Below are 27,891 nucleotides of genomic sequence, written 5' to 3' on the forward strand. Positions count from 1 at the left end.
CGCGAGAGCGCCTACGTCATCATCAGGCGCCGCGGGCGCGGTGCTGTGTCACGGCCCCGCCGCGCCTGCAGCCCCGGGCCGTGAGGGAGCCGGCCGTCCGTCCGTCCGTCCGCCCGCCATGGAGTACCTCATCGGCATCCAGGGGCCCGACTACATCTTGGTCGCCTCCGACAGGGTGGCCGCCAGCAGCATCGTCCAGATGAAGGACGGTGAGCCGCCGCGGGGCCGTGAGCGGGACGGAGGAGGAGGAAGGAAGGAAGGAAGGAAGCAAGGAAGGCGGGCCGGTCCTTCCCCGAGCTGGGGAAGGGCAGGGACTCTAAACTCTCTGTAGTTGCCCGCCAACCCTCTTATTGTTTCCGTAATGATGATGGCATTTGCTAAGCGCTTACTATGTGCTAAGCGCTGGGGGGGCGTGCCAGCTCATCAGGCCGTCCCACGTGGGGCTCGCAGGCTTCATCCCCATTTTACAGAAGGGGGAACTGAGGCCCAGAGAAGTGAAGTGACTTAATGATAATAATGTTGGTATTTGTTAAGCGCTTACTATGTGCAAAGCACTCTTCTAATAATAATAATGGTGGCATTTGTTAAGCGCTTACTATGTGCAAAGCACTGTTCCAATAATAATGTTGGTATTTGTTAAGCGCTTACTATGTATAAAGCACTGTTCTAATAATAATAATGTTGGTATTTAAGTGCTTATGATGTGCGCAGTGTTCTAATAATAATAATAATGTTGGTATTTGTTAAGTGCTTACTATGTACAAAGCACTGTTCTAGTAATAATAATGTTAGTATTTGTTAAGCGCTTACTATGTGCAAAGCACTGTTATAATAATAATAATAATAATGTTATTTGTTAAGCCCTTACAATGTGAAGGCACTGTTCTAATAATAATAATGTTGGTATTTAAGTGCTTATGATGTGCGCAATGTTCTAATAATAATAATGTTGGTATCTGTTAAGCGCTTACTATGTGGCGAGCACTGTTCTAAGCGCTGGGGTAGACACAGGGGAATCAGGTTGTCCCATGTGGGGCTCACAGTCTTCATCCCCATTTTACAGATGAGGTAACTGAGGCACAGAAAAGTTAAGTGACTCGTCCAGAGTCACACAGCTGACAAGTGGCTGAGCCGGGATTCGAACCCCTGACCTCTGACTCCAAAGCCCGTGCTCTTTCCACTGAGCCACGCTGCTTCTCTAAGTGCTTACGATGTGCGCACTGTTATAATAATAATAATGTTGGTATTTGGTAAGCGCTTACTATGTGCAATGCACTGTTCTAATCATAATAACGTTGGTATTTGTTAAGGCTTACTCTGTGCAGAGCGCTGTTCTGAGCGCTGGGGTGGATGCAAGGTCATCAGATTGGCCCACGTGAGGCTCACAGTCTTTCTCCCCATTTTACAGATGAGGGAACTGAGGCACAGAGAAGTGAAGTGACTTAATGTTGGTATTTATTAAGCGCTTACTATGTGTAGAGCACTGTTCTGAGCGCTGGGGGAGATACAGGGGAATCAGGTTGGCCCACGTGATGCTCACAGTCTTCATCCCCCTTTTACACATGAGGGAACTGAGGCACAGATTAGTGAAGTGACTTAATGTTGGTATTTGTTAAGTGCTTACTAGGTGCAGAACACTGTTCTAAGCACTGGGGGAGATACAGGGTAGTCAGATTGTCCCACATGAGGCTCACAGTCTTCATCCCCATTTTACAGTTGAGGTGACTGAGGCACAGAGAAGCGAAGTGACTTGCCCACGGTCACACAGCCGACAAGTGGCAAAGCTGGGATTTGAACCCATGACCTCTGACACCCAAGCCCGGGCTCTTTCCACTGAGCCACCCTGCTTCTCTGCCCAAAGTCACCCAGTTGACAAGTGGCATATTTGTATATGTTATTGTGCATATTTGTATATATTATTTATTGCCCTGTTAATTTTGTTAATGAGATATATATATATCTCTATCATTCTATTTATCTTGATGATGTTGCTTTGTTTTGTTCTGTTTTGCTCTGCCATCTGTCTCCCCCCTTTGGACTGTGAGCCCGTCATTGGGCAGCGATGGTCTCTGTCTGTTGCCCAATTGTCCATTCCAAGCGCTTAGTCCAGTGTTCTGCACATAGTAAGCATTCAGTATATACCATTGAATGAATGAATGACTGAAGCGGCAGAGCTAGGATTGGAACCCATGACCTCTGACTCCCAAGCCTGGTCTTTTTCCACTGAGCCACAATGCTTCTCAATCATCATCATTATTGTAATAATATTAAGTATGGTATTTAAGTGCTTTGTGCCGAGCACTAAGTGCTGGAGTAGATGTGACTTTGGGCAAGTGACTTAAGGTCTCTGGGCCTCAGTTTCCTCATCTGTAAAATGGGGACTAAGTGAGCGCCGCATGGGACAACCTGATGAACACTTATCTACCCCAGCACTTTAAAAAGTGCTTGGCACATAGTAAGCGCTTAACAAACGCTATCCTTATTATTGTTCATTCATTCAGTTGTATTTATTGAGCGCTTACTGTGTGCAGAGCACTGGACTAAGCGCTTGGAATGTCCAGTTCGGCAATCCCTGCCCAGCAACGGGCTCACAGTTTAAAAGGGGGAGATAGACAACAAGACAGAACAGGTAGTCAGGCATCAATAGCATCAAGATAAATAGAATCATAAATATATGTACACATCATTAATAAAATAGAGTAATGAATAATATATACAAATGTGCACAAGTGTTGTGGAGAAAGGAAGGGGATAGAGCAGGAGGAGGGAGTAGGGGGAATGAGGAGGGAGTAGGGGGAATGAGGAGGGGTGGAGGGAAAGGGAGGGCTCAGTCTGGGAAGGCCTCCTGGAGGAGGTGAGCTCTCAGTAGGGCTTTGAAGAGGGGGAGAGAGTTTGGCAGATGTGAGGAGGGAAGGCATTCCAGGTCAGTGGTAGGACGTGGTTATACAAAGTAATCAGGTTGTTTCACGTGGAGCTCAGCTTTTTAATCCCCATTATACAGATGAGGTAACTGAGGCACAGTGAAGTGACTTGCCCAAGGTCAAGCAGCAGACAAGTGGCCTTAATCTCCATTTTACAGATGAGGTAACTCTCCCAAGTGCTTAGTACAGTGCTCTGCTTACAGTAAACACTCAATCAATGCCATTGATTGACGGGGAAAGGGAGAGAGCACCTCTGGGGCTGTAAACACGTTGTGGATAGAGAACGTGTCTATCAACTCTGTTGTATTGGACTCTCCCAAGCGCTTAGTACAGGGATCTGCACAAAACACCCCCAAAAATACCATTGATTGATTGGGGAGGCGGGAAGAGGACCTGGTCAGGGGAATCCTTCCTCAGTGTTTGTTGATGGTGATATTGTGAGGGAAAGGGAAGGAAAATGTAATGGGGTTTGGGAGCCTTGGAAGGAGGAAGATGGAAATCTTGGGACAGTTAGGAAAAATGGCAATATGTGGAGTTTCTCATCTTGCCCCAGACATGCAGCCAAAGTGGAAACCCCATCCTCAGTCTCTGTTCCTCAGTTTCTTATTCACTCTTCCATTTAGCTAGCACTTCAGTGTGATGCCATTTTACCATGAAATTGTAGTTGTCTTCCTTTTCAATAAGCACTCAATAAATTGATTTACTCCCCTCTTGCATTCCCACTTTTATAGAAAAACTCAATGGGTGGTGAAAACTTGAGTTTCAATACCGTCATTAGTTCTTTAGAGTAGGGTACCAGGTAAGTAACCTTTAGATGACACCTCTGAAGTAACATTCCTATTTTTCTCATAAATAAATGCTGTGGGATAGGAGTGTTGTATGGTAAATTGTCCTAGTATCCTAACTCAGGATTTGAGGCCTATCTTGAAACCTACAAAATAGATTTCTAGGAAGAGAACATTAATGAGGAGCATGGCCTATTTTTAACAATCAGCATTTGTTTTGCATACTCTCCTTTCTCTTATGACTGATGAGACAGTTCCGTTGGCGGTTAGGGTGGGCTTGGGAACTTGTAATTCGGCTTGGAAAGAGGCCACAAAACCACACTGAAACATAGATTGTCAATAATTAGCGACTGTTCCCAGAAAAGAATGGAGCACATGAATGATAAATGAAGGCATATAGAGTTTTCCGGAGTCCTGAGATCCCTCCATCCCAGTCGATAGCAACAGGCTTGCAATTGTTAGAACATCATCACATGAGGAATTGGGAGTGAGATCTGAAGGGTTTTTTCTTGGGTGACCCAAGCGCAGACCATGTGACTGTTCAAAGACGGAATGGGGTCCCGGGAGTGGTTAATAATGGGCATGTTTGTGAATGAAACTGCAATAACAGCGATCATTCTAGGGCCTCTGACTTCAGAGAAATTCTTCTGTCTTTCCAAAAAGGTGATGTCTCTCTAACCTACTTGACGGTCTCCTAAGATCTTTGGACAAGTAAGAAGCAGAATGACTTAGGGAGAGAGCATGGACCTGGAAGTTTGAAGGACCTAAAACCAACAGACTTTCAGGCTTTCAATGGGGCTGGGTTTTTGTGGGGGGTTTGTGGTATTTGTTAAGCACTTACTATTTTGTCAGGCACTGTGCTAAGCACTGGGGTGGATAGAAGCTAAATCAAGTTGGACACAGTCAGTGTCCCACATGGAGCTCACAGCCTTGATCCACATTTACAGATGAGGGAACTGAGACCCTGAGAAGTGAAGTGACTTGCTCAGGGTCACACAGCAGAGAGGTGGTGAAGCCAGGATTAGAACCCAGTCCTTTTGACTCCCGGGCCCGGGCTCTATCCACTAAACCATACTGCTTAAAACAAATCCAACTTTATGTAACTGTAGTTCAGAGGCCACGCTTTGTGACTCATAGGACATGTATTCAGTCAGTCACTGATATTTACTCAGTGCGTACTGAGTGCAGAGCACTGTACTGAGCACTTGGGAGAGTACAATGCAACAGAGTTGGTAGACACGTTCCCTGCCTTCAGAGAGCTTACTTTGGTCATTTTCAAGTTAAAATGCCTTCCTTCTGGTTCCAGCGAGCAATATTAAAAGCAGTCTCAACTCCCAAAAGAGGCAACTTTTAAAGTCGTTAACAGCGGCATAATATTCGGTAAATCCTATTAAAGGATTGTGACATTTCAGAAGCTTTAGAACATATCTTCCAGGGAAGATTATTCAGCAGTATTTGAAAAATTGAAAGCGAAAGTGAGAGTCAGATATGGAGATTTAGACTGTTGTTCTGCAGCCATGTCTTGAATACGAAGTACTCACTTTCCTTAGGCACCGGTGGCTGCATGGGATATTTATGTATCTCGCTAATCTGAACATGAGTCTGGTTCAACCAGATAAGATTTCAGTGTTTGGAATTTTTTTATGTTTTAATGTGAAAAATGTTTTCACATAGTTCACCTTTAAAAATGTATGTTGTCCCTTCCCTCCCCACTGTTAAATAGCAAGTTTTAGTTTTGCTTTGTAGGGGGTGTCTGTTAGTTGATGCTGATGTTGCTTGTATTTTCAGTCAGATCTGTGCCGATTTCCACGGATAGTTAAATTTCATTTTCAGGTACCGCTTAGCTTCATATATTTCCTTTGGTTGTAGGATATGTTGCTCTTGTCCCCCTCCTGCTTCAGCCCTCTCTCTTCTTTTTTCTTCCAAAACCTATCTACCTTGATCAGCACAGGTCACCTCACTAAGTTTACACATACTGCTTAAATACCCAAGAATGATTTTCAGGTGCAAATTACTCTCTCGATTGTGAGGGGGTGCAGAGAGAAGGGAGGAGAATAAGTTGACGTCGGTTTCCGTGTCCCACAGCTCTTGCGTACATATTTGTAATTTATTCATATTAATATCATGTCCGCTTCTAGACTGTAAACTCACTGTGGGCAGGGAATGTCTGTTTATTTTTAGACTATACTCACCCAAGTGCTTTGCACACAGTAAGTGCTCAGTAAATATGAATGAATGAACAAACACAAAACCTTTTTCGCTTGTGATTCAGCGTTCCTTCTACATGTCAGCGCGTCCAGTCCTTTGGTAAGGACCGCATTCTGTTGTTTCCACAGATCACGACAAGATGTTTAAGATGAGTGAAAAGATCTTACTCCTGTGTGTGGGAGAGGCCGGAGACACGGTGCAGTTTGCTGAGTACATTCAGAAAAATGTACAGCTGTACAAAATGAGGAACGGTGGGTATCCAAGCCAGAATAGCATGGTAATGGGCCTTTCTAGTGCAGTGGACAAGCAGGCTGGCTCTGTTTGAACCCTCCCACGCAGGTAAGAGTAACCCTGCTTTGGCCCGGTGTGAAGAACCGGGTTGAGGACGTGGGACTGCAGTGCCGCCTGGGCCTTGGGCGCATAAACATTCTCTACGTTTGTGAACTAGGTAGACCTTCGCTTCTTGGAGAAAAAGTGGAGGGATTAGTACCCATTGTGGAATTCTTGGGTCTGGCCTGTGGATCTAGAACCTACCCAACAGCCATTGACTACCTCCCTACCCATGGAGAGGACTGAGGGACAGTGGTTGAAATTGGCAGCAGATGCCTTTCTGTAGTTGTCCTGGAGAAAAGAATATTTCTCTAACTAAATCTTTTGCAGTGACTGATTTTGGAGAGGTGAAGAATGATTTCTGAGGGAACGTATGCCGTATTTTTCTTCACTCCCAAGACCTTGGGTCAGACCCTTATTTAAGATCAAGGAACATCAGGTGCTCAGCACTGGGAAAGAATACACGGGTGGGACGTAGAGATGGTTCTTATCCCTCTGAGTTGGGGGAGAGGATTTCACAATCTGCTGGTCGATAAGTCTCCCAGGAATTTCTGATCACTTGTTGAAACCAAGCCACCAAATAAAGCCCACGAAACAGGACACACGTGGAGTGGCGAGAGGGAATTCGGATGCCATTTGGGTTCTACAGAAATATGTTTTGCTTTTTCTCTCACACACCAGGGTATGAACTGTCTCCCACGGCCGCGGCCAACTTCACCCGTCGAAACCTGGCCGACTACCTCCGGAGTCGGGTAAGCGGTACCGAAGTGAAGGCGGGCTAGTTCACTTAGCAGGTCGGCCCTCTTTCTTTCAGACTGCTGCAGTAGCCCTTCTCGCTGCCGACGCAGAGAACCTCCAGCCTCCGGGGTGTTTTTCTCTAAGGTGCTCCATATCCTCTCTTGCAAGCCGGGTGCATGACCAACTGACTGCTTCGGGCCCGCAAGCCCGGATTGGTCAAAAGGCCTCAGATCCGATTCCAAGTCAAAGCCTAGATATCGCAGCTGGGGTGCAGATGAAGCTAAGAGTAATCCAGATTTTCATTACTCCTGGATTTCTAAGCAAATGGTTCGGTTTGGTTCCCGCCTGTTGAAGATTAAAGTCTCCTTTAGTTTTGATTGACAGGCGATTAACTCACAAGCCGTGGGTTTCTTATCTGCAGTTCTCCCTAGGCACTGTCAGCAGGTGATCTAGAAATCAGTCTTGCTGGATTGCTTTCTGGCACCATCTCCAACTTCTAGCCTGGTTAGGTCATTAATACGGCCCTTGACAGTGGCTCCTTTTTTGAGCTTTGGGGGGTGTGTGTCCATCAGAGAGTGCCCTGTCAAGAAAGTGCACCCGAATCCTGGCTAAAGGTCATGTTTCTGCCTCCCCGCTCTGTGCCTGCTTCCCCTAGGGACCGGAGATAGCTTCCCCCCACCTTCCCCCGCAGAGATGGATATTAACGCACGGCCCTTGCCGAGAACATTTTGCCCAATCATCTAATCTAGCCAGCCTCCCGTTGAGGATGGAGGTGCTTGAACAGATAAGGAGGCGAAGGCACAGAATGGCAGACAGGGTTGCCCACAGATGCTCAGCAAGTCTGTGAGAAAACCTCAGTCAGTCAGTTCGTATTTATCAAGCACTTCCTGTATGCAGAGCACTGTACTAAGTCCTTGGGAGAATACAATATAACACACATTTCCTGCCCACAACGGGTTTACAATCTAGAGGGGGAGGCAGAAAGGGGAGAGGTCTTGAGTTCCCCAGCTCTTTGGGCTTTAACTACCCAGCGGGGCTGCCTTTTGCCAGCTCCTTCGTCCCTCAGCAGAACCCCCAGCATTACTGCTGTGTTAGATTATCCCGTGTGTCGATTGTGTGTCAAACAGGTAGCTTGTGGCTTAATGGTTCTGGGGTCATTTCAGTATTTGGGGCTGGACAGAGTTGCCTTCTACAGCTGCTTAAAGGAACTGCTGTATTGGAGGGTCAAAGTCAAGTGTAGCGAAGCTTTGCGAGTCCAAAGGAATGGCAGTGGGGATCTTCTGATTAGCTTATTTTCTGATTATTAGAATCATTTCCGGGTGGAAGGCATGAGAGTCTGTCTTCGATGGGTGCTACCGGCGAACAAGGAATTCCTTCTGATGAGAAGCAGCATGGTCTAGTGGAAGGAGCATGGGCTTGGGAGGCAGAGGACCTGGGTTCTAATCTAGGCTCTGCCACTTGTCTGTTGGTCACTTAGGGCCAGTCACCTAACTTCTCTGAGCCACAGTTACCTCATCTGTAAAATGGGGGGTTAAATCCTCTTCCTTCCAACTTAGACAGGGAGCCCCGTTAATAAATCAATCAGTCATATTTATTGAGCACTTATTGTGTGTAGGTATTAAGCATTTGGGAGAGCACATCGCAACAATATAACAGACACATCTCCCTGCCCACAACATGCTTTACAGTCTAGGGGGAAGACAGGCATTAATGTAAGTAAATAAATTACAAATAAATAAATATGGGTATGTACATAAGTGGCGTGGGGCTGCCAGGGGTCGGGATGTGAATAAAGGGAGCAAGTCAGTGCAACACAGAAGGGAATGGGAAAAGAGGAAATGAGGGCTTAGCCAGGAAAGGCCTATTGGAGATGTGGGACAGGAACTACGGCCAACCCGATTATCGCGTTGTTTCCTCCAGTGCTTAGTACATAGTAAGCGCCGAACAAGTACCATAAAAAAAATTAGCATTTGGGTGGATCTAGGTGGAGACTGGGTCCTAGTTACGGTTAGAGTTCATCGGAGGCAAAACCGCCACTTGGGGAAGCTCGACCACCTCTTCTCCTCCCCTTTTTCAGCATCGCAGTTTCCTGGGAGTGGAAAACGGGTCAGACCTCAGATTTCCAACCACCCAGAAAAGTTCCCAGGCTATTTATTAAAGTGTACAGTGGGACCCGCTTGGAAAACAAGTCTCTATCTTGCAACTTATCAGGCGCAAGAGAAATCAGAATTCCGGCTCTGGGCACAATAAATAAACATTTTGTCCTAAATACCACAGCCATTAAGTGAGTTAAGCTCTTCTTACAAGTGCGATAAGGCGGCTAGCACCACTCGTGCAAATGCAGTAAACCTGTCTCGTCTACCAACCGGGGTGCTTGATGTATTTACCAAAAGAACGCCCGTTTGCAAACTGCAACATGGAACGCTCAGTAAATTCTTCCAAACTTTCTTCAACTGTAAAAAGTGGGTTCAATGCATGTTCTCCCCCCTACTTAGCCTGTGGGAGCCCCATGTGAGACGAGGACTTTGTCTGACCTGATTAACTTATATCCACCCCAGCGCTTAGAACAGCTCCTGGTTCATAGTAAACCCTTAACAAACACCTTAATTATTCCAAAGAAAAGAATTGCAGTGGTGGTTGGAAGGAAAGGAAACAGTGGCCTAGTGGAGAGAGCACAGCCCAGAAGTCAAAGGACCTGGGTTCTAATCTCAGCTCTGCCACTGCCTGCTCTGTGACCTTGGACAAGTCACTCCTGAATCTGTTTCCTCATCTGTAAAATGGAGATTGTTTCCCTGCTCTCCCTCCTACTTAGTCTGTGAACCCCATGTGGGACAGGGACAGATTATCTTCTGTCTGCCACAATACTTAGCACAGAATAAGCCCTTAACAAGTACCACAATTACCATGATGATGGTAGTGGTGAACTGGCATCTAGTTATTTGATTTAGAAGCGGGGATTTTGCAAATAAGCACTTTTGATGCTTTGGACAGGGGTTTTCCAGGTACCGAGTGGCTAAAGGAAGGCCTTCGTCCCTGAACTTCCTCCATGTGATCTAAGAACACTAAGAGCATTTTTGTTACAGTCATCAAGGGGGAAACCTAGTTGGACAGACCTGTTTGCAAAGGCCCCTGATTTAAGTACATTGGCAGAGGTGATGTCATATTTTGGGCTCCATAGTTCTCAGTCCAGCAGAGCGCTGGACTAAGCACTGGGGGAGATATAAGATAATTAGGTCAGACACAATCCCTGTACCCCAAAGCACTTCAGAAGAGGGAAGACCTCTCCCCCGCCCCTCGGTTAGCTGCTGGTTCAAGGCCCAAAAATAAAGGGATGGTTTTGCTTGGGGTTGATGGGGGGGAATCTGGACAGTCATTCCACATCCACACCTGGGAAGCCAGCATATAAAGAGAGCACAGGTCTAGGCGTCGAATCGTGGCTCGGCCACTTGCCTGCTGTGTGATCTTAGACAAGTCTCTTAACTCCCGGGCCCCGGTTACTACATCTGTGAAATGGGAACTAAATCCCACTTCCTCCTCTGTAGACTTGGGAGCCCCATGTGGGACAGGGACAGGATCCAACCTGATGATCGGGTATCCGCCCCATTACTCAGTACGGTGTGTGGCACATAGTAAGCACCTAACCGGTATCATAAAAAAAATGAGTATCTCGGGAAGGACCATAGGAAGTGGGAGATTGCGAGGAGGCCAGGGCAGGTGGTGGGTCAAGCGCTCTCAGACCGTTAGGGTACCAAATGCCGCCCCGCCACTTTGGCTTGAGCAGAAGCTTTTCTGTCGTGGGTTTAACGAGCCCGCCCTCAGGTAGATGCCTGCGAGCGAGAGGTTTCCGGGCCTTCTTCGAGCCTCTGGGCTATGACTCTGACTCATCCGTATTTCAGCATTTTTATGCCAAAGCACTTTCTCCTTAAACATCTGCCGCTTGGTTTTTAATAGGACCTATTTTTGTCAACCACCTAATATCCACCCGTGGGCACCGGCCGTCCCAGGGGAAGTCTTAGAAGCCTCCTCCTCGGGGGGCCTCAGTCCGCCATCACAACACCATCGCTGACCACCAGTTGCCCAGAGCGGCAGGCAAAGGGGCGTTTTCTTCTAAGGTTCCAAATGTGGCAGGCTCCCGGTGACTCACTTGGCTGCCGTCAAGCTCCCGAAAACTAATATTCATCTCCAGCCCCCAGGGATGGAGACCGAGGCACAGATCGGTAAAATCCAATGGGACCTGGGGAGTAGAAAGACTGGCTCTGAGGAAAACAGGAATCTTTACTCTTGGTCTAACCCACACTCTGCTCCCCCCTCCCCCAACCGATCCCCTCTTTCACCTCTCAGCACTTCAGACTCCCCTTTTGAGAAGCAGATGACAACTCTTGGTTCATTAAGGTTTCCTAATCTACTTCGGGAAGTGCCAGCCCCCTCTACGGCAAGGGAGGCTCAGTAAATATTCATCACTGGTGGGTGGAGAAATCACATCTTTTGCAGGTGAGGACACTAGTACGAAGCTGGGGGTCAGGTTGGGATCCAGCCTCTTGAGCTTCTGATCCCAAAGTCCAAGCCTATGTGGTCTTGGCGGAAAGTAGGGAGGGGGACCGGTTATCAGGGAACTCCAGGTGTACTTGCTAGAAAAAGGAAACCCGGGGTGCTCCTGCCCACAGGCTTGTCTATGAGGTCTCCTCTCTTTGTGGTGAAGTAACTGACACCTGGCGTGCTTGACCCCTAGAAGGATCACCTAGAACTGCTTGGCCTTTGCCTCTGGGGTGGGATTTCCACTCAGGCTGCCAGAGTGACCATCCCGTTCCTCCTCCTCTCTGACTCCGCCCACCCCTCCCCACCCCCCAGTTCACACAAAGGCCTCAGCTGTCGGTCGCCCAAGAGATTGATTGCTTGCCTCAATGAGGTCACGTGACCTCACGAACAGATGGCCCAGGTGAAGCTGGGACGTTGTACGTCCTGCCCCCTCGAACACCCACAGCCATTTGTTACGTGTGATTAAAAACTATCACTAACGAGGGTAATTGAACAGGCTTTTTGGCAAACCCGAGTAGCAGGATGTGACATGACGCAGCGGTGCCTTCTTCCTCTATATGTGCCATCTCCCCGGAGGCCCGATCCTCACTGCTCCCCCGTGCCCGGGCTTGCCTTCCAGCTCACCTGCTCCAGATGGGCAGCACAGTGGGGAGGACACTGGCAGAGGCAGATGTGTTTATTTACCGGAGACGAGATGTTGTGCTATTGCAGATGGCAGTGGCCCTGAGCAAATGGCACCCTTTGACACCACCGTCACCCGACGAGGGCATCTTTACTGTCGAGAGAAGTCTCTTGGGTTTGTTGGGGGGCGGCGGGGAGGGGCAGGTGAAAATCAGATGGCTTTCCATGCTCTTCCGCGAGCACCGGGCTTCTGCCATAAGCCGACCGATCAGCCGCCAGCCTTTCAGCCCCAGAGCCCAGCATGGAAGGGCCCCGACGTCTCAGAGAGAAGGAGAGAGGTGCCACCTTCTGTCTGTCAGCCAGGGGAAAGTTCGAAATGACCGGCTTGGGGGCGTTCTTCCTGTAATCTGGGCTTTCTTATCTGCCTTGACTATGTGGGACGGGCAGGGAGAAGAGGCAGAAGCCTTGAAGGAACATGCCTGCATTAAAATAGAGATTGGACACAGGCCTACGTCCCTAATTGCCTCGCCGTGCTATCTGCAGAGAGCAAACGCAGGCGAAGCCAAGCTAAGGTCGGGATTTTTGGTCCTGGGGGAGTAGTTACTTGGCTCTGTTTTTGCTTTTAGTTTGGACTGTCCGGCGACTTGGGAATGCCTCCACGTTGAAGTTAAGGCCTCTCGGTCGGACCTGAGGGGTTGGTGTGAGGCACATCCACCACGAAGGAGAACAAGAGGCCGACAGCTCCCGTCTTCAGCACATCTAGGGTCACCGTAGCTTGACCGGGCCTGTCGGAGAAAGGCAGAGTGGGCTTTGAACCATCACCCTCGTTGATCTCTTGTGACCAAACGCCTGGAGAAAGCATTCTTTGAAAGCTGCCTTGCCCGGGAGTCTTTTTAAGAAGCTGTCATTTCCATCTCTTTCGCTGCTAGGAATTTGCAGGTGTAAAGTCCTCTCTCTCCTCCTCTTCCACTGATCCCCTCCCTGCCCCTCTCCAGTGGGGGGCTGCATGTGAGGTGTTGCTTTCTCACTTAGAGAACATGTGTTTGTGCCACTTAGTTGGATGTCTATAAAGAGCAGAGAACCCCTGATTCCCTGCTGAGGGAAGTGCTCCCAAATTCAGTCAGGCAGCTTTTCGCCAAGGAATCTTATCCTCAAAAGAAGAGGGAGAGTCATCCCTTCCTCTTCAACCATGAGCTCCTTATGGGGCAGGCCAGTTCCCATCTGGTAAGCCTGGATCTACTTCACACATAGAAAGCACTTCCTAAATAATAATAGTAGCAGGAGCAGTATTTATTAAATACTTTCTGTATGCGGAGCACTGTATGAAGCACCCTTTTGGGTTGGTGGTGCTCTGAAAGTCAGAGCAGTGTTATATCTTTTATTGGAAAAACTGTGTGTTTGAAGTTGGCTCCAGCTTGGTTGTGAGGGTATTTGTCCAGCCAAGGACCAGGCAGTCCACCCAGTTGCTTTTTTTTTTTTAATGGTATTTGTTAAGCATTTACTTACATGCCAGGCGCTGTTCTAAGCGCCGGTGTAGATACAGACTAATCGGGTTGGACACATCCCACCTGAGTCTCACAGTCTTAATCTCCGTTTTATAGATGAAGCCAGGTGACTTGCCCAGCGTCACGCCTAAGTCCTTCTGACTCCTGGGCCCGGGTTGCGGCCACTGGGCCGTGCCGCTCCTGTGAGTGTTTCTGTCAGGGTGACACTGAAGAGCAAGCCATAGGTGCCAAACCCCTCATGGTGAGTGCAGGGAGCAATGTGATGTTTCGGAAGGGATGAGCTTATAGGGCAGCAAGCTGGCATTTTGGGTCTTTTGGCCTTGATGGGATGCTCAGGACTCATCAGAGATCTGGGATGAGCCAGGCTGGGAGTCCGCTTCAAAAAGCCGTGGAGGCCATCGCCTTCATGGAGTGAACGTCTGGGGAGCTGGAATGTCAGCTCCTTGAGGACAGGGATCATGTTGACTTACTCTGTTGCTCTCTCCCCAGCGCATAATATTGTGTTCTGCCCAGGGTTAGCACTCAGTAAATACCAGTGGTTGATTGTTTGGGGAGGTGCTCCCTGAAGCCTGATCCTCAAAGCGAGCATTTTCCTACAGCTGTTGAAAAATTCTTTCCCTTTTGGAACCATTTATCATCGATCAGTCAGTGGTATGTATTGAGCTCTTACTGTGGCCCGAGCACTGTACTAAGCACTTCAGAAAGTACAATACAACAGAATTAGCGGTCATGTTCCCTGCCTGTAAATGAGCCTACAGTCTATACAGTCTACAGCCTATAGAGGATATAGACATTAATATAAATAAATAAATTACAGGTATCTACATAAGTGCTGTGGGAAATAGAACTCTATTTTTATAGCGTGTATGGCTATAAATGTTTATAAGTATAACCAGCCTACAGATGAAGTGAATGAAATGCTACGTAGACCGATTTCTTAGAAGAACCTCCCTGGTCCCATCTATTCTGCCCAAAAGATTTACCCGCAGAAGTGGCCTGCGTAGTGCTCCTTTCTGGTGAACTTCTAGGCAAGTTAAATAATTGAAGTGACTTCTATTTATTTGTAGGGGGCGGGGAGGAGATAGAATGGGTGCTACAGTGCTGTGAGGCTGTACCATAGTGATCGGGTGTGGAATATTCAGAGCAGACCAACCCCCGTTCTTCCCGGGTTAATCACGAGCGCATATACCCACCATTTTTCTTGGAATTCATTTATAAAGCCCAGAGCCAGCAGGAAGGGCTCTGACAACCCCTTGCAAGAGTGGGCCGTGTGATGTCATCGGACCTTCAGCGGCGTCTGTGTGCCCGTGTATGTGTCTCTGTAAGCATTACCCACTGGGTAGAGGTTGTGTTTTCGATTAGCAAGTTTAATGGAGAAAACAAATACCGTGTTAACTAGTTGATATAATAAGGCGTCTGTGCCATGTTGCTTCTCAAGCCACTACATTTTGTATCCATTGTAATTACGATATGGTTGCCATTCAAACTAGAAAGTGAAGGAAGCTTGGGGCTTGAGGCTTGGTCAGAGCGAGGCCCAAACCACCAAGTGAGAGAGTTACAGCCTGGCAGCTATTTGGGACTCTCTGGTTTGGTGTTTGGACTTAATAACCCCTCCCCTTATCTAGTTCACCCTCCGGGCATTTGAATCAACATTGACTATTGGCAGGACCTTTAGAGAGCGGGTGAACACACCCAAGCTTAGAACCAAAGGCATTTCCCCCCGCCCTGATGGCTTTAACTTATGCCCGTGGAGATCATCCGCCAGCATCTGTGGAACCTCTCTGATTCTGTGGGTCGAAATATGGCCTGCCAGGTTGTCACCGGGAGCTGACGGCTCCGGTCCCGCTGACCCTCTTGCAGCCCTTGCTGGTTAGCATTTAAAATGAAACTTATTAAACAATCCACCTCGCAGCCGTAACCCCATCGGTAGCTTCTCCGAGGTGTCCCTAATGGCAGTGGGAAAGTGAAGTTGCTGGCTTCCCTCCTGGACCGAACTGCTGAGTGGTCTCCATAAGTTTCCTTTCAGCATCGTTCTGAAAAGCCATACCCTTGAACCCTCTGAGAGTTGGTGTTCTCGTTCCGGTGGTGGTCCATCTCTTCCACGTTTGACTCTTTGCCAGCTTTTTGGAGTGGGTTGGTATTTGTTAGGCGCTTACTACAGGCCAAGCACTGTTCTAAAACAGCTGAGAATAGGCCCTCAACCAGGAGGCGGAGAGCCTTGTCGGAGTTCTTTGCACAAAGGTTTTTCAGCTCAGGAAGGATGTCCTTTGTGGACGTCTGAGTCGGGAAGGGTCAGAGGGCAAACGGGTAGCCAAACTCACTGTGATTGGCACTCATTCCAGTCAGTGAAAGCTCGGGGGACCGAACCGTCTTGGGGTGGACAGGCCCACGTCCAGTTTTGATTCGTTACCTAGGGTTTGGCTGGGAATTTTGGTTGCTTTGTGAGCCCAAGCCAGCCCTGGGTTAGGTCCTTGACAATAGCAATCGTAATTGCAATATTGGTTAAGCATTTGCCATGGGCCAGGTACTGTACCGTGGGGGGAGCTGCAAGATAATTGTCCTTTAGATAAGTCACTCGTGGCTGTATCTCCCCCTCCCCAACCCAAACCCAGACCACAAACCCGAGTGGCGCCTTCTCGAAAGGAAGAATGGTGGGAAAAGCCGGCAGCGCAGTTTCCAAACGCATCGCCACAGCCGAAGCTGCTCCCCTTCCTCTTCCCCTGTCAGCAGGGATGAAGAAGTCAACTTCCAGGGCCCAAGGAAGTGCGAAACTTGGAATTTCCTTCCTTTCCCCCCTCCTGCCTCCCACCTGCTCCCCTGGAAACGTTAAGCGCGGTGATCGTGGAAGGCCCTGTGTTCCGAGCATCTCCGAGCCCCCTTCAGAATCACCTGTCCCTTCGACCCAGAGCCGGTGCTGAGGACCACCTGGAGAGATAGCTGGGCTGGAAAAGGAACAGGCCTGGGAATTAAGACGGTTTACCCTAGCCACCCCCAGATTAAACAACTCTGTTCCTTTGGCTCGTTTCCATTTTCCCCCTCGTCCTCCCTGCTCCTCTCCTCATGGCTCACTAACCTGCGGGGAATTGCCACTCGTTTCCTACGTTGCTCAGCAGGCCAAGGTGCAGCGGGTCACCACAGGGAGCAGGAACAACAACATTCTCTGGAGCCCCATGGCCCGCCGGGATGTCGTGTGATTCAATTATAGGTGGCAGCGGCTGGCCGGGCTCCAGAGAGATACTGTCAATCCCTCCCCTTTTTATTTCCTTTTTTTTTTTTTTTTTTACTTTCTCCCCCACCCCCACGTCCACGCTCGGCGGGAAGCTTCCTCACGCCCACCTCTCTTCCCCCTCGCTGTGACTCTGGTTTCCGCCAGATGTCACACCGCTGCTCGGCACCGCCCAGACTCCCATCGCCGACACTTCTAGTTGTTTCAGTGTAGTTATTGCAACCGTTCTCCCCTAGCTGTAAAACCCACGGCATCTCACGCACCTTTCAACCGAAATCCGAGGGGGAAAAGCAAACCGGGCTATTGTGTGCCTGGGAATCGGGAGGGGAAACGATCAACCTTAACTTCAAAATAGGTTTTTGTGGGTTTGGATGGAATGAGGGTTCGGGATAGTCCTAGTTTCTTTTCCAAACACCCCAGGAGAAGCGAGAGACAAACAGACCCATCACTGGTCTGGTTTGCCCCCGAGCAGTGCTGGGTGGGGTAACTTGGGACTTTTCCATTGGCCTTCCATAGATGGTCCTCCGGTTGCCCGACCAATCAGGCAGCCCGCCCTCACCTCAAGCACAAAGACACATTCTACACTGCGGCGTCATCTGAAAACTGCTCGAGCTAGCTGCGCTTTAAAAATAAGAGTCTCTCCCCCGTCGGGTTAAAAAAAAAGAAAAGTTAGTGCGCTAGGGTGTTAAAGATTCTGTTTCAAGAAAAGGGCTTCTTGGGTGGAGGACAGGGGAAGGGTTTAGTAAGGGTTTAGCAAGGGAAAATCGACTGCAGAAAGTGAGGGGCTTGACCGACCTGAAGGGGTTCGACGACTGAGGAGGAGGAGTTGGATGTCCGGGAGAGGGCCGTGAAAACCTTATTTTAATAGATGTGCAAGAGAGTCACAGTAGATGTAAATATTTGAGGCAGAAGAAATTGTGTCGTCAGCGATCCGGAGGCTCAGAGTGAGTAAGTGTATCATCTGATGATTCCCCCAAACGCTTTCAGCTTAAGGATGGCTTGGCTGGGCACCGAGCACATTCAGAGTGGAGAGAGTAAATGCCAGGTGGAGGAAAACAGGCTCCTTGCACGCCCCCAAGTGCACCGAGGACAGCGATATTGATACATCTCCGAGGGCCAGCTCCTCAGTCAGTGGGGAATGCCCGAGCTCCGGCCCGGGAAAGGTCTCTCTCCCCCCGGGGGGAACCGAGAAGCCTACTAGAAAGCCAGTCACTGAGCGGGGATTACCCTGTTAGGGCTGGACTGGAAACTGTTTCTCAGGCGGTGGCATAATTGGGCCCAATAGCTATTCCCCTGTTGGTTAAAGCAGGGGAGGTATTTACCTCTTGCGGGGCCGAGCATTAACCATTTGAGGTGCAGCCCCAACCCCTGGAATGGGTTTCCTGGCTCTCCCCAAAGGTGTAAAGTGGGCACCCCACCCGGGTGCCAGACCCTGCCGAGGGGATGGGGTACAGGCAGAGAATCGGGCGGATTGGGGGGTTGTCCTGTTTGGGGTCACCCTGCCGGACAGGGAAGTAATGGGGCAAGGGACCACTAGCTTGTTCATTGTCATATTTATTGAGCCGTTACTGTGTACGAAGCACCGTACTAAGCGCTTGGGAGACTACAGTAATACATTCGTGCCCCCAGTGAGCTCACGCTTTAGAGGGGGAGATAGACATGAGTATAAATAAATAACTTACAGATACGTACATATGTGCTGTGGGGATGGGAGGGAGGATGAATGAAGGAGCAAGTAAGAGCGACACAGAAGGGAGTGGGAGAAGAGGAGAGGAGGAAAGGCTTCTTGGAGGAGATGTGCCTTCACTAAGGTCTTGAAGTAAGGTTTTGGCATCGCGGGGAGGGAGGCTATGCGAGGTTCTCTCTGAAATTTCAAAGTGATAGCCTGAGCCAGAGAGCTCTCCCGGAGCGCTGTCAGAAGAATTTCAGAAGCGGCAAGTCGTTACACAGATGTATTGATTTAATTAGCCTGGATAACACCATTTATTTGTGCTTAAGCTTCTCACACATGCAGAAGTTGGCGGTTTGAAGTCACACGATAATTTGTGAGTTATCTTCCGAGCCACGTGTCACGGCCTCTGAACACCAACTTTGGTGAGCGCCTGTCAGATGCTGAAGCATAAATAAATGATATTATCCGGGCTAATTAAGCCAGTGCAGTCTGGGTGGCAAGTTCCTCTTGGGATTCTTTTGACTCGGTATCCGTCGGCCCCCTTCTTAAACTCGGCGGTTTATTGGGATGATCCGGAAACCCACCTCGATCGGGACGCCGAGGACCTCGGGCAACTGACGCAGGTACCAGATCCCGGGATCGGAGGGCTGAGCCGCCTTGGCCCCATGCTGCTGACTAGAACACGCTCGTGCTTATGAAGGATTTTGGAAGACCGCTCGGCAAAATCCCCTTCATCACCGACAGCAACTTTTATTGAACCTCTTCTGAGTGAAGAGCACTGTTGCTGGGTGCTTGGGAGCCTCCAGCAGAAGCCCCCACCCTCGAGCTTACAAGCCTAATAGGTGGGGGAGTTGGGGGAAGGAGCAAGGGAGGCCTGGTGGCCGAGCATATGATAGGTAAAGGAGCAAGAACACATGCGTAAATGATCAAAGCCAAAGGAGGTGATCAAATAATCCCTAACTAAACATATTCATCGGAGGCAGTGGGATGAGGTGATGTGACCAGGAAGGTGGGGATTTATCAGGGAACGCCTCTTGGAGGAGGCAATAGGGAGAGAGTGCCACACAGAGGGAAAAGGCCGAGCAGCAGCCCGGAGACTCCCGCCGATGGCATCGCTCCAACAACGGGATAGTTACCCTGTAGGTCAACTGTTCTCAGACTTCGCTGGGCCTCCAGCTAAACTTCGAAGGCAGCGTAACTGTAAAATTAGACTAATGATGAAAAGCTAGTAGGGACCCATGAATCATTCATGGTTCTTGAAAAGACACTGACTATCTAGGTCTGTTTGTCTCAGCAAGTATATGCGTGTGTCTTGTCTCTCTCTTTCTCTGCATCCCTCTGAGTCTCTGACTCTGTCCCTGTGTTTTTCTCTGAACCACTGTGTCTCTCTGTACCTTTGCTCCCACTCATGGCCATCCAGCAAACCTCTGTTGCCCATGTTTGAGAAACACGGCTCTGGAACTAAGAGTTTGTATGTTTGTACGGCGAGATGACTAAGAGACCACGCAGCGTCTTTTGGCTGTTGTAGTCTGAAACTCTAAGACTACAAAGGGCCTTTATGTCTGCCTGACATTCTAGTGATGTGCTCTCACCCCCCAAAAATCCATTCGAGAGCATCTCCCCCTTTCTGTAACTTAAACACTTCCTTTTTTGTGCGAAATATTAGGATGTCGAGAGAAGATTGCAGCGTCTCTAATGGATGTTGAATTAAGAGCATATATTTTTCAAAGAGCCCAGAATGCTGCTTTTGTGGGGTTATTTATTGTCACCAAGGCCCCCTGAGAGCAGAAGGGAAACAAATCCATCCCCTCATTTTAAAAATGGGGAAACTGAGGCCCAGGATGTCTTGAGAGATTGGCTAGAGGCCAAAAGATGAGTCAGGGCCAGAGGCCAGGGTCCCAGCTCCCAAGTCAGGCTGGCAATGGGAAATGGGCCTAGCAGGTCCTTGTTTCAACCACCTAATCCATAAATCGAGGTATTTATTGAGTGCTCACCGTGTGCAGAGCACTGTACAAAGCATTTGGAGGAGTATAATCCAACAGAGTTGGTAGACCTGTACCCTGCCCACAATGAGATTACAGTCTAGGGACTAGTTTCCTTCAGAAGGCCTGACTCCAGATCAATTTTGTTTTTATTTATGTATTTTTTTCTCCCCCGTTCCTTGGAAGAATCTGTCAGTCTGTGAGCCCTAACGCAGAAGCTCTGTTTTGCGGTTTGGGTCTGCTTTGGGGTCACTTTATAGGTGTTGTGAGCTCTTCCCGTTTCACTTGGCTAGCTTGTCGTCTCGAGTTTTCTAACAAGTACATAATATTTTCATTTGCTTTTCTAACATGGGTTTTCCTCTGGCTGCCAAGTACCCATGTTAATAGCTCAATCCTCAAAGAATGTAAAATACCATTTTTTATAGGCATATAATCTGATTCCACGAACTCCATATTCTTCTGTGCTCTGTGATAGTGTGGTTAGTGTCTCTCCTATTAATGTGCATATAATCACATATGTTTTGGGGATACACACATAACCGTGTACACGCACTGTTCCCCACTGTGGCAAATGCTGTCTGACTCTATGTTCAGCTGAAAACACGAAACCGTGTAAAATAGGAGACAAGCAGCTGGGGCTTTAGAGCATTAGGTGATCTGGGAACTTAATGTGGTAAGCGGCCAGGCTGCCTCGATGGAGATGGGTGGTCCGCCGTGGACGGAGAGTCGGAGAGACGCGTCCGAGTCATCCCCGCTGATCCGACTGGGCTCTGAGACCAGAGAGATGGCGGGGGGACGCAAAGACGAGAGCCACCCGACCGGAACCCCTCACTCCGGGCATGGGCTAAGAATTTCCTTTCAGTCCCGGAAGGTTTTAGGCTTCTTGAGCGATTCACCGGCGGGTACCTCTCCTTCCCCGGTGGATAATGCTGACTTCCGTTCAGGGACTTTTCTTCTCCTTGTGGCTCTCTCCTCTTCTCGGCTCGCTACTGGCAACGGCGTCCGCTCTTGCCGTCAAGGCCCAACAGAGCTTGCCTCTGCATGGAATGGATCGCCGCGGCCGGGTCACCCTCTCAGAGTTTAAGCACAGGCATCTGGTCTCGGCCTACTGGGGCCCTATCCTGGGAGATGGGCTTGGGGACGACAGGTTCTGGTCTAAGCTGCCTACCAGCCCCTCCCACGACACGGGGAGTGGCAAGAGCCCTCGTCTCCCCCTGAGGCGGGGAGCGGCCTCTGATACGTCCTCTCCGGAGCCCCTGGCCCGGTCCTTGTCTCCCTGGGTGACTTTGAGTGCAGAAAGGTTCCTCTTTAGTAAAAGAAAGCTGGGCAGCCCCTTCCCCCACCCCCACCGGGCCCTGTGTTTAAATACTCGCCTGCGGGAAAACTGATCACGGCCGGGAGCGCTTTGTTTCCAGTGGGAGGGACTTGGAGATTCCCATTGAACGTGGAAAGTGGAAGAAGCAAGGCCCCCCTCCCCCCCAACGTATGCCGCCCCTGCCCCAGAGAGCCATGTGTCGTTTCCCTCCGCAGACCCCATACCATGTGAACCTCCTCCTGGCCGGCTACGACGAGCACGAGGGCCCGGCACTCTACTACATGGACTACCTGGCGGCCTTGGCGAAGGCTCCGTTCGCCGCCCATGGCTACGGCGCCTTCCTGACCCTCAGCATCCTGGACCGGTATTACAAGCCAAGTAAGAGCGTAGGGGCCGGGGATGCAACAGCCGACCGCTAGCTCCCAGCTGTCCAGATCTGGGGGAGAGGGTAGGGGTGGCAGAGGTGGGCACTACCCTCTGGATGGGAAAGGTGGGGTGACCTGGAGCCGCTGCTGATCTTGTGTGCGAGACAACGATAATCGCCTCTCACCCGTCCCCATCGCTGGATCGCCGTGGGGTCCTCAGAGAGGCAACGGGGTCTAGTGGGAAGAATCTGGGGGCCAGGAGACCCGAGGACTAGTCCCAGCCTTGCCACTGGCCCGCTGAGTACCCTTGACAAGTCATCTCTGGGCTTCAGTTTCCTCCCCTGTAAAATGGGGCTAATGAGCCCCGCCTCTCCGGGCCTCTCAGGGATGTTGTGAGGGACAAAAAGAGATAATTGTTGTAAAAGCCCTTTGGAAGAAATAAAAGTGCAATACAAATTCAAGGTATTATTAGTAGTAGTGTTATTATTACTGTTATTATTAATAACAATCATTATCACCGTCATCATCATGATTGCACCTGGCTCCGCAGGCTGCTGGCAGCCCCTATGCTGTCAGACAGCGGTGCCTCGAGCTCTCACTTATGCCTCACAGAAATAATTCCCTTTTTGTTGAGAGATTTTAAGGGGTGAAACTTGGTCTGAAAACCCTCCCGACACCCGGCCACCCTGGTTGCTGACAAATCCCTGGCTGCTAATGATGATGATGATGATGATGATGGTATTTATCAAGCCCTTACAACGTGCCCAGCACTTAGCCAAGAACCGAGGGAGATGCAGCATAATCAATTCGGACACCGTCCCTGTCCCAGACGGGGTTCTCGGTTTTAAGGAGGTGGTAGAACAGGCATTTTCTCCCTATTTTCAGGTGAGAAAACTGAGGCACAGAGAAGTTAAGTGACTCGCCCAAGGTCACACAGCAGGCCCGTGGAAGAGACAGAACTAAAACCTGGGTGTCCCGACTTGCGGTCCCAGACTCTTTGCACTGGTCCACGTCACTTTCCGGACTAGAGCGGAATCCCCCTCCCAACCCCGGTGCTGTCCTCCACGGTTCGATACAAACAATTTGGTCAGCAGGAGTAGTCCGAGTCACCCGATGCCACGGAGGCTCGGAGACATTGAAGTTTCCCTTTTTTAAGCAGCTCTCGCGGCCCCCGTTAAACGCAGACTGAGTTCCTGCATCTCCGGCGCCGTCCCCGCTCAGTGTCGTCTTCCGGCGGCCGTTGTCCGCAGACCGAGGCCAGCCGCCGTCGGTCTGGAAACCTGGGGACTCCGCGATACCCAACGTCCCTCGACTCCGAGGTTTGGGTGCCAGTAGTCCCACTTCCCTGACTTGTTACTCAGGGCTGCAGACCCCCCCCCTCCCCCCCCCCCCCACACTAGACCACTCTGGGGGCGCCACATCCTCGCCTGCCCGACCCTCCCCCTCACCCCACCCCCGATCGGGGCGGTGAGAATCTCATCGGTCTCCCGGCTGCCACCGCCAACAACAACAACCAAAGCCTTACGCGTCTAGCGGCCGGGTGCTTCCATTTCCTCCCAGGATTTCTCTCGTGACTCACAGCTCCCAACTGAGGCACTGCCCCTTCCTCCCCTCCTGCCGCCCCCCTTCCCCCACCCCCTCCAACCCCCAAACATCTCGCCGCGTCGTCGCGGTGAGCGCCGTCCCCACCGAGCGCCGCTCCTGATGTAGGAGACTCGCCCCGCTCTCCCCCACGTGCCTCTCCCATTATTAAAACTAATACCCAGCAGGGAATGTAGCACCAAACCACATCCCCACCCTTTCCCACTGACTTGCAGCCGGCCCCGGGCAGATGGAGCTGATTTAAAACCGTAATAAAGTCAAGGAGGCAGAGACGGCCGGACTTCTCGAAAGTCGGGTCCCTGGCCATGGGAGGCAGAATTCCGTCACGCTTCCCAGCCAGTGGAACAAATTGATTCTCAATGGCTTGTGGCAGTGTGAGCGCTTGGGTCCGGCACAGCCCGAAGTACATATGGAATGTGTTTGCTCTGAACGGCAAGGAGGTTTTCTCTTTGACTCTTTTCTTCTTCTCCTACTTCCCCTTCTTCTCCTCCTCCTCCTCCTCGTGTGCGCGCTTAGCCGAAGAAGTGGTTTAAATCGAATAAAAAGTTTGGAGTGGGGAGAGCCGGACGCTAATTAAAGCCGCCTGTGTGCGCGTCTGAGCCTGCCTGTTTTCTCTTTCAGGTATCACACGCGAGGAGGCCATCGAGCTCCTGAAGAAATGTCTGGCGGAGGTGAGTGGTTCCCATGTGATCCGGAGAAAGGAATGTCTGTCTGCCTCCGTCTGCCAATATTTCTCCGGTTCCTCTGTCGCATTTTTCCCCATCCTTGCCAGAAGGCGTAATAAATACCCACCGGCCAGATGCGGGGTGGCGGCCGAGGGGAGGGTGGGCTTGGTGGGGAGCAGCCTTGTTGTCTTTGCTCGCATGGTTCACGTCCTCCCCAATGTAAACTTTTCAGCTTAATTGCTTTTCTTTACTTCTGGTCCTTCCGAACTTAACATAATATTGGTCTAGCCGGCCGCGGAGGGCGTCTTCTTAACTTTCTTAGCGTGGTCTCCCCCTTCCTCCGTCTCGTCCTCCCCTCCCATTTCCCCAGGGCCGGGGCGATTGGCATATTCTGGGTAATCTCTCTAAAAATGGGCTGGCGGAGGGGAGTGGGAAACACCCCCACGTCATTTGAAATCAATGAGGAGAAGTATGGCCTCAGACCCTGGCGGCCGCATCAAGGCTCCACGAAGGAGGAGAGCCAGAGCGGCCCACGGATTCCCAGCGGGACGGGGTCTGTCTTCCCGGCCGACCACCTGGAGCAGCGCTAGGGAGCCCGGGGCCGTGCCCAAGGACCGGGAGCCTTGGAAAGTCACTTTTCAGAAGCCCCTTCCGAGGGCTTCGAGTATTAACTCTTTGACTCCCTACTCTGGTCCCGGGGCTGGGCCTCGGACAGGTTTTGGCACCCACACGGCCCCATTTTGTAAGAAGGATGGCTGGGCGTGGGCGTGGGTGATGAATGTTAAGTTTGTCTTCTCACACAAGCACTTCGCTTTAACCTAGCTCTCCCCCTCCCTCCCCCTCCTTCCCTCTCCGTTTCCCTCTTCCCCCTCCTCCGCGCCCTCTTGTTTGTAAATCTCTCCCTCCAAAGCAGGGCTGAGAACAAACTCCCTTTCATGCCTTTCCCAGCCAGTCAGCTGAGGGGCTGGGGCAGCTGGGGAGCCGAAGGGGTGTCGCGCGTTAGCAGGCTGGAACCCCCCGCGTGTGGCGTGGAAGGCTTTTGTTCCCCGGCACGCACAAAGATGGTCATTAAGCGCGGCCCAGCCGGCGCAGAGGGTCGCTCTTGACCTCAGGCTCGTTCCTGAACTTTGCCTAAGACGGTCGGCGGTCAGGCCGGGGCCCGGGAGGGCCTCCCTGCAGTGGAGCAAGGAGGGAGACAATAAGCAGCGTGGTGTTGGTTAAGCACTCGCTCTGTGCTCCACACCGGGGTGGGTAGCCGGGTCAAACACGGTCCGTCCCCCCACGCCCCCCGACTGAGGGCTCACGGTCTGAGAAAGAGGAAGACCGGGCATGGGCTCCCCATTTGACAGACGAGGGGATCGAGGCCCAGAAAAGTGAGGTGACTTGCCGTAGGTCACGCCGAAGGCAAGTGGCGGAACTGGGATCTAGCTCCCAGGCCCCCGGTGTTTCCACCAGAGGGCTGCAAGGCGAGCTTTATCAGAGTTTCCGCCGCAGCGTCGTCATTCAAGTGTCCATTCTGGCCGGTGGTTGCGGAAGAGCGAGGGGGCCTGCCCTCGAGCCTGCGGGCGTTGTAAAAAAAAAAAAGTGCTGGGACCGGGCCTTTCAAAGGAGGGAGGTGAACTCAGGCCATCAGCTGTTCTCCCTCCTTCCCTCTTGGCCTGGGAACCCCGGGTAAGACGGGGACCGGGTCTGATCCAATTATTTCAGTTCTGCCCTGGCTTTGTGAGCCAACGGCGAGGTCCAGTTGATGCCCTCGGGTGGCATCCCTTGGTAAGATCCCTCTGTCGACTCCCTTCTGGCCCAGGAAGCCTCGTTGGAGAGAGGGCCGGGCAGGCAGTGGTGCAGCGTCTCTGCTAAAGTCCAGCGGGGACGACCCGGCTGGAAGCGGACGGCGGGGAACCCGCGAAGCGGGCTGTGTTGGCAGGCGCTCGGTTTAATCCTTTAACAGAGTTACTCCTTTACTAGGTATTAGTTCAAGACAAATTTCCCAAGATGTAGCGCCGAGATAAATTTGGGCGTGACAGGCTGATTGGGTTAACAAGTCTGAGGTCTGACATCACCCCAGGCCCAGACCCTCTCTCAGTCTTTAAGATGGGACCTTCCGCCCTGAGAGCCAGTGGTGACCAAGCGTGTCCGGGAAGAGTCCAAACCCGGGAAGAGGGAGAGCACAGGGAAGAGTTTGGATTTCTTTTGGATTGCTAACCTCAGAGGCTTGTCGGTCGGGAAAGATTCAGCTGCTTCCCCCTGAGCCCATCGTAGCCCCCAAATTGTGGTGTCAGGAAGAAAGGAGGAATGTGGGATGTTGATATCAAGAGGTGGTGGCAGTCCCATGGGAGAGGGGAGGAATGAATTTAGCTCGCTTGGGCAGGTGACCCAGTGGCCAGTGTGGCTGGCACTCTCTAGGGAAGATCTTCCCCTTCTCCAAACTTCCATTTCCCTTTTCTCCCTCCCCTTCCATGCCCTCTGCATACACCCTCCCTCCCCCTGAGCCCCAGCGGGGCCGGATGGATATTTCGGAACAATACCCTTCTCTCCCCTCACCACTTCCCAGCTCATCTCAGATGGCTAGGAGCCTGAGGCAAGGCCCCTGCTACCCTGGGCCAGCTCACTGGCCCTGCTTCAGAGCCATAGAAGCCTCTGACCAGGTTGTCCTATCCCTTGCACTCTTATCGAGCCGCCAGTGTAACCTCGTGGCCCCTCCCTCTCTCTTCCTGTCAGCTGAAGAAACGCTTCATCCTGAACCTGCCTTCTTTCACCGTGAGGATCATCGACAAAGATGGCATCCACGACATGGAGACCATCCCACTGTCCAAAGAGAGTTCTTAGCCCTGCCCTTTCCTTCCTCTTTCCCCTCCCCTCCAGCCCATACCCATCCGACTTCCTAAATCGGATCCCATAGTTTTCTACCATTTTGAAGAACCCAGTTTGATGAATCAGAAATGGATTGTTCCAATAAAGACAGGTATGTCAAAGTGGGCTCTTGCGATTTGTTTCTCGGTGAGGCTTCCCCTCGGGGTGAAGGGAGACCAGAGCGTTTTCTGCAGATAGGAATCCATGGCCGGATTCAGTGTTGTTTTTAGGATTTTTTCAGCCCCCGGACCTGTTGTGAAGTTCTGTTCTCTCCTGTCACTCCCACCTTTCAGGTTCTCCACCTCTTGGCTGCCCCACAGGAAAGAATGGTGGGGGGGACAGGGAGTGTTGTAAAGTTTTAAAGAGCGGCAAGGGGAAGTGCCCAGGTGCTCTACCCTCAAGAGCAAGTAGCAAGCCAGAGGGCTGCCATTGTGTTGCCCGTAAATGCGCCAGCCCTCCCAGATTTCGACATGAGCCTCTGATGGCTCCACGTCCTCTCCCTCAAAAGCAGGATCCTTCCTTCCAGGGTCACCACCACGCAACCCGGACTCGGCAGGGTCTCAGCCGTGG

At 50.9% G+C, this 27,891-nt stretch overlaps 1 protein-coding gene across 1 annotated transcript; it reads left to right on the top strand.

Annotated features, from left to right (window-relative positions):
• Positions 1–41: 41 nt before the first annotated feature.
• On the top strand, positions 42–27,443 carry PSMB2 (proteasome 20S subunit beta 2). Its single transcript, XM_001508691.6, has 6 exons — positions 42–209; positions 6,043–6,165; positions 6,926–6,996; positions 22,055–22,217; positions 24,428–24,477; positions 27,190–27,443. Exons 1-6 carry the CDS (start codon positions 119–121, stop codon positions 27,295–27,297), a joined length of 606 nt encoding a protein of 201 aa, XP_001508741.2. The 5' UTR covers positions 42–118; the 3' UTR covers positions 27,298–27,443.
• The last annotated feature ends 448 nt before the right edge of the window (positions 27,444–27,891 follow it).

The sequence above is a fragment of the Ornithorhynchus anatinus genome, chromosome 16 (assembly GCF_004115215.2).
Source record: "Ornithorhynchus anatinus isolate Pmale09 chromosome 16, mOrnAna1.pri.v4, whole genome shotgun sequence".
Taxonomy (NCBI): domain Eukaryota; kingdom Metazoa; phylum Chordata; class Mammalia; order Monotremata; family Ornithorhynchidae; genus Ornithorhynchus; species Ornithorhynchus anatinus.